The 6,920-nt window shown below is 42.3% G+C and overlaps 2 protein-coding genes across 2 annotated transcripts; one reads left to right on the top strand and one right to left on the bottom strand.

The window, feature by feature from the left end:
- The first annotated feature begins 3,325 nt into the window (after positions 1-3,325).
- LOC120895421 (cyclin-dependent kinases regulatory subunit-like) lies at positions 3,326-4,239 on the top strand. The gene is made up of 3 exons (XM_040298771.1): positions 3,326-3,416; positions 3,509-3,709; positions 3,793-4,239. The coding sequence occupies exons 2-3, from the start codon at positions 3,536-3,538 to the stop codon at positions 3,859-3,861; spliced, it is 243 nt and encodes an 80-aa protein (XP_040154705.1). The 5' UTR covers positions 3,326-3,416; positions 3,509-3,535; the 3' UTR covers positions 3,862-4,239.
- Positions 4,240-4,248: 9 nt separating this feature from the next.
- On the bottom strand, positions 4,249-6,753 carry LOC120895420 (transmembrane protein 216-like). Its single transcript, XM_040298770.1, has 2 exons — positions 6,132-6,753; positions 4,249-5,879 (listed from the first exon to the last, which is right to left on the bottom strand). The coding sequence occupies exons 1-2, from the start codon at positions 6,349-6,351 to the stop codon at positions 5,686-5,688; spliced, it is 414 nt and encodes a 137-aa protein (XP_040154704.1). The 5' UTR covers positions 6,352-6,753; the 3' UTR covers positions 4,249-5,685.
- Between the last annotated feature and the right edge of the window lie 167 nt (positions 6,754-6,920).

Raw genomic sequence — 6,920 nt, 5'->3', positions numbered from 1 at the left:
CAGGCTGCTCCATTGTTCTCAAAAAGCTCCAAAAAGCTCTTTCGGTTAAATTTCTGTACGTTGTTTCCAACTTTATTGTGTTACGTTTTCAACAAATTTATTCGCTATTACACAGTAGTTTACATGAATTATGATATGAAACTGTTTAATGACAAAATTTAATATTTTTTACTTGCTACTGCTGATCGGTGAAGTTTGAGCTTCCTTCCCCTACTTTATGGGTGTGTAGAGCATTGTACTGTATGTACATGTGTTTGTGTACAGAAAGAGCACACAATAACAGGGCCGTATGAATGTGTGCTGTTTATCATTCATCCTTCCAGGTGTGTTCGGTTGAACGATGGGTAAGCTTACACGAATATCCTTGCCACGATGTGCTGCGAATACACAACCTCGCACATCGGCATCCTTTTCCACACCAATACATCGACCCACGGGCTCGTCTGGCCACCCGCCGTGTCCAATACAACTGCACACCACCAGCACGGTTCGCTTTTCATTGAGAGATTTTTCCTTCGGTGCGCCTCGTTGCGACGGTGTCGGCAACGGCGGCATACCGATTCATAACAGTTGGCGGTGGTGATTTGGCTAGAGTATGTTTTTTTTGTTGTTCCGTTCTTTGCGTATGACTTGTGGCAGTTAGTAAGGTAACGGCCCCCAGTTTTGTTGCCCGTAAGCGTTGCAAAGGAGCACACAAACTCTCCTCGCCATGCGCACCTGCACGGACGAAACGCTACTTGCTATCCAGTGGACACTTTCCGGATCGTTGCGTTTTCTATGCCGGAGAAACAGCACAAACAGCTCAAGCGATTGTTGGCATTTTGTTGTGGGCACCAGCATCCACACCTCAAGCGCTGCGTGTTACCCGTACGCTCGGAATTGGGATTTGGTGCGTTACTTGTGGCATTTTCGACCGTTATTCATCCGTGCATAATTTTTCCACTGTCCTTTTTGAATAGATGACAATCCCGGCGCTGTTAAGCGATATACTCAAAAGTAACAACATGGTGTCGTACATGATTTTTGCAGAGTATGCAGTTGATTATTATCTCATCTCTAAGGTAAACGTTGATCTTTGTTATCTTGAGACTTTTTTTTATTTAAAAATGTTTGCGTAGAAAAACTTATTACATAGTACGTAGAATAAGTTTCAGTTAAATTTCAGTTACAGGGTTTCCCACGATTTATTGGTTGGTTCTCATAAATTTTTGGTTGGTTTCCATATCTTTTTGGTGCGTTCCCACGATTTTTTGGCCGTTTCTCATAATTTCTTGGTTTATTTGTATTGATATCCAATCGGACGATACCAATCAATTATGGGAACGAACCAAAAATCTATGGGATACGATCAAAAAATCGTGGGAACGCATCAAAAAATCATGGGAACTGACCAATAAATCGTGGGCAACCCTGTAAGAGTAGATTAGAGATTAAAAAATTTCTAATGGTAAAAAGACAATAAGAAAACTATCGTATTCTTTTCACTACTTTTACTTAGTACAAAATAAAAAGCATATTTTTTCTTGAACATAATCCGAACACTTAAAAAAGTTCTGTTATATCTAGTCAACCATCATCATTGATGCTATCACACTGTGACGAATAAATATCTGATTATTTAGGTCTGCGATCTCGTTTTCATGCGAAAAGTTACATGTTTTACATATACTGTCGTATGCATGCACAACACATTCTTTGTTTTAGTCCTTCTGATAATACAATTGCTGTGTGCAGTCGTGTCGAACCCTGGAATTTCCGTGGCAGTCACGCACACTGTCGTACGCACGCTAAGGCGGCGCTCTGGCACCAATCGAATAAGACATTAGACTCGAACAAACGTATAGAGTTATATGGAGGTCAGACACCACTAGTCAGCTCGAACAAACTAGTCAGATTCGATACAAATTCCATACATTTTTCAGGGTTGAGGTTCGATACATTGGTGCCAGAGCGCCGTGAGCAGCTGAAAGCATGGTCGTGACTATTGTAAGTGTGTTTTATATTGTGTATCATATTTATATTGAGTACAGTTATTAGTATTTTAACAAAGTACCTGAAATAATTGTTAACACAACAAAAACGGTTGTAGAGTTCTGTTTAGAGTTTTGTTAGACTATTGTATTATATGAAGTTGTTAAAAATATATAAATGTAATTAAATAATAATACCTTAATTTACACCACGAGCTCAACGGCTTTAAACATTTAAGTAAGTTTTGCGGTGTAACTGTTGTCTTCGCCATCTCTCGGAGGATTGCTTTGCCTTGCCCTATGCAGTGCCTGTCGCAGCCGAAGCGCCGCGGGCAGCTATCCGCGGTGATGCTGGTGGAGTTGAGGGAAGTTCGGCTCATCGTTCTTCACCACGACGCACCGTAGCTGCTCGGCACTCGAGCAGCAGGTGCGACTGAACGATTTCTTGTCGTACCGGGTCCGATCCGCCGGTGCAGAGAAGCTCCAGGTGAACTGCGGAGAAGCTCAGGCATGCGAACAACACGTGTTCCGCGTTCTCCGGAACGCCGACACTGAGAGTCCGGAGACGACACGAAACCCTTACCTCATAGATACTCATATACTTCTCCTGCCAACAATCTATGGTAGTCAGTGGCGGATCTAACGGTAGGCGGACTAGGCGCTCGCCTGGGGCCTCGCCGATTTAGGGGCCCCGTAGATCAGCATTCTATAGTATGGACAGAGTACTAGGGACAAGGGCCCCGGAAGGATGGACGTTGGGGCCCCGAGGCTGGCGAATTATTTGCCCCCCCCCCCCCCTCAGCAAAATTTTTAGGACCTGTGACTGATGATCGAAGGTCATCGGTATTTCAAGTTTACTGTTCAATCTCACAACACCCAGTTTAGTACCCCTACCAACATGACTTTAACACTCATCATGTATTCAACACTCAACCTTAATTTATCATACTATATATTTCTTATGAATATATTAATATATTTCTTATGAATAAAAACTGAAAAAGTCTGAAACATAAAATGAAACGATAACACTGTACGATTCTAATATTTAATTAACACGCCTTGTGACTTTACCAATGAATTAAAAAAAAACCCCTATCACTTGAAATTATTAACCTAAGGCTCTGCATTTGAAATTAAAATAGCTGGCCGAACGGACGAGAAATTAAAATGAAACCGATGAATTAGATTAACTGTTGGTTTCATCTGTTTTTGACCAATTAGCGCTACATTTGAACTGCACGAAAAACGAAACACAGTGAATTACACTGAAATTAAATGGTCAAAAATGTGACAATCACTCGTTCGATCAGTTTTGAATATTTTCGAGAAGTTTAACCTCTTTTGACATTTGGTGATTCAACAACACAAAGGCGCGTTCCTGAAATTTCAAGTGAAACCGAAAACAAAACAATCGCCCTGCCTACCGGCTTGTTCGCTAAAATCGTGAGTATTTGTTTTTGGGTTTCTAGCGTGTTTTAGTAATTATGCGTGAAGTGAACCATAATTTCGATACATTTATCATATTACAACCGTAGGCACAGCATATCAGCGGCGGCGTCATCATGCCATCTGATCAGATTCAATATTCTGAGAAATATTACGACGATGTGTACGAGTACCGGCACGTAATTCTTCCTCCTGACTTGGCCAAATATGTTCCAAAAACGCATCTAATGACGGAAACGGAGTGGCGCAATTTAGGCGTCCAGCAATCGCCTGGCTGGGTGTTGTACATGGTAACATAGTTAATCTTTTTCCAGCTGTTGATTTTCGTAGGACGGCTGTAGAATGATTTTATTTGATCCGTATTCTTTCGTAGATTCACTCACCAGAACCGCATGTGCTGCTATTTCGGCGTCCCCGGACGGATCTGGCACCACAATCATGAAAAGTAAAAACCGCACACACACACTCTCACTCAATTTTTGTACAGACAAGGCGTATTTCATGGCTTTTCGACGATCTCTACGCTGGCAGTGGGTTTTGATATTTTTTTACGCAAGCTGTAAAACATATTCGCTTAGGGTTTGTTGACATTGCATTTAGTAATGCAGTCGACGGATAGCAGTTCTCTGCAAGAAAAGGGAAACAAATATCTAGCCGAGAGTAAAACGGCATTGCATTTTTCGGAAAGATAAAACGAACTGCCGGATTTGACGCGGAGATAAACAATGTTGAAATAAAAGGCGTTACAGCATATGTAAATATTAATTTAAATATGATTATACTGCGTTGACGTCAATAAATAAAGGTTCACAAGAAACAGCCGGAAGGCTTATTTGTCGAGGTGTTGTATTTGAAACGGTTTACCTTGTCTAGATACATTGGGCTTGGATTCTGCTAATATCAACCATACGATGTATACTATTGCCAACAAAATCCTAAAACAGGACACACCACACACGCTTGTGTGCAATTTTACACGGTCGGAACGGGAGCGATATTCTTCGTCACAATCACGCAATGTTCAAACGTGCACGTATGTTTATTACTGGTCAGTTATTGAGTGGATTGATATATGCGTGTTTTTTTTTTCAAACCTTCCGGTTCACTACACTTAAGTAAACATGTTTCAAAATTTTATGACGCTGTATTATTACAAGATTGATGAAATATTGAAGTATTTGCTTTTAATTGTCCTTCCTCTTTTGCGCATGTACCCACTGGTACCTGATATTTGACACAGATGAGCAGATACAAATTTTATATTCCAAATTTATCTAAGAATTGTCGCATTACCACATGCATGTATCAACAATGTCTAGTTTCTAAGATTTTCTGAAACCCGCTTATTTTGTCGCTGCCCATTTTGTTGCTATTGCTAGTAGTAGTTTTGATTTTTATAGTTTTTTTTAAGAGAATGCAACCGTCAAGGTAAAGGTGCAACTCTGCAGCGTACGATAGAAAAAAGTGTAGGGTATATTACAAACATGCAGTATTTGAGTAGGTAAAAGAAAGTACCACGTTCCGGCAACGGGTATCTTTCGCAGATCGAAAATGTTGCTTTAATGTAGTTATACTTCTAGACTAGAAATCAAGCTCTTTGGTATTGAATGAAAAGACTCACTTTTGTGCACTTAGGTTTAGGAAAGCCTATCGGGTGAATTCTATGATAGTGCGCATCTTTAGAAAAGGCGGTGCCAGTATAAGTCATTAAACTGAAAAAAAGTTCTCGCTAGCCACAGCACGGGGCGCGCTGTGCGCAATTAAGCATCCTGTCTACCCTACTGCAGTTCGACCCCTTTTCGAAAGCCGACTACGTTTGCTTTGCTCTGCCTATTCTAACGCCCATGTCCATGATACGGTGTGTATTTCACGCGACCAGTATTGTCGCATGATGTTGCCAGCATACAAATGGTCGCTCTGTCTCTTTACGATAAACTACGTGGCACCTAGTAACTACCAGCCTTACGATGGCACAGTTTTTGTTTTGTTGTTGTTGTTATCGTGTTGGTTTGGCCATTTGAGCAAGATGATGACGATGATGGTGATGATGATCATGTTGGTGAATTTGGCGGTGGTTCTATCCGATCCGAACGGGCACATATTGGTTTCGCAACGACGACTGCGATATCTGTGCCACAATTCGGATGCGCACCGCGGCAGTATCGTGGACACGGCCAGGAACGGTAAGTCGTTAGGAATTATCCCACTGCCGAAAATATGCGTGACTGCACCAGTTGCGGCCGTGCAGTAGTAGTCTACAGAGCGATTAATCGTAGGAAGGCGGTCGACAGAGCGTGAATACGAACAGTATTGCGAAGAACAGTTCTGCTGCCTGTAGTGATAACATTAAGGCACATAGGATGTACTCCAGGCGTAGCCGGTGCAGCTGGTAAAAAAGAAGATATCCTACGCCCATTCCACAGGGAATAGTGAGAAATACGGACAAAATTACTTGCCAGCCTACAAAGAAATGGAAAAACAAAATTAACCCACGATTAGCATAGCATGTGGCGCATGTGATGACGGTAGAGGTAATATTTGTTGCTTCTCTACAGTTCAATCTTCCCCCCATGATATTACGGGTACGCGGGTCAGACGTTGAGACTATTTATAAACACCAAGTAACCCTTGTTTGTTACCCGTACCGCATCGCAACGATTTTGTCTGCGATGGCATACATTGCAGCTGCCGTTTGTCCAAAAACGTACTTACCGTGATCGCTAAGACTGCCCCGCCTGCCGAGAATGATTCGGATCGTTTCTACCAAACACAGCGCCACTAGAATGCACGCCTCACGAAGCAGAATGTGATCCGGATACTTTAAATTGACTGCCTTCAGCGTGAGCATTCCCAGCTCGCAGGTAGCGAACATTCCGAAATAGAACGAGTTGAGATATAGTAAAATCTCGTAAGTTAAGCTTGGATTTCCCATTGTTATTCCTGCGTGTTCACTCCGTTGCTAGGCTCCCCACCCGGGAAGGGGCGGCGAATGGTGCGCTGGTTCCCTCTGCGTACACTAGGGATACATAATCATCCGGTGGTGGCTGGCGGACATCGATGCGCTTTGTCGGATCGAGGGGCTAAGCTCCACATCACCGATGGTGTAGCGAAGGCCTTTCTTTCCTGTACCGTCCGTGGGCCAGCCGGACGGGATTGGCGAGCACACGCTTCTAAACAGCTGGGCGATTGGGCTTCCAAATTATGAATTTTCCTAGCTAAAGATACTTCACCAACATAAAAAGAAACCTCTAACACCAAAGTGCAGCTGGGACCAGGTTTGAAAGAAAAATGTTTATTTTTAGAACAAAACTGCGCCGAGTTCTATATGCCTGGGTTCTGTTTGACAGTTTTTTGCCTGCGGTTGGCAAGGATACGCACTACGGTAGGCCTATCGACCAAAATGAATTATGTTGAAAGTAGACAAAGTTTCATAAAACATGGAAATTATTAACTTTAATGCTTATCGTTAGAGTTGGCTTTTTTTCTGCATAAAAAATGCGC

This window comes from Anopheles arabiensis, chromosome 2 (genome assembly GCF_016920715.1).
Source record: "Anopheles arabiensis isolate DONGOLA chromosome 2, AaraD3, whole genome shotgun sequence".
Lineage (NCBI taxonomy): Eukaryota > Metazoa > Arthropoda > Insecta > Diptera > Culicidae > Anopheles > Anopheles arabiensis.
The sequence above is the reverse complement of the archived record's forward strand: the minus strand, read 5'-3'. Positions and strand labels throughout refer to the sequence as shown.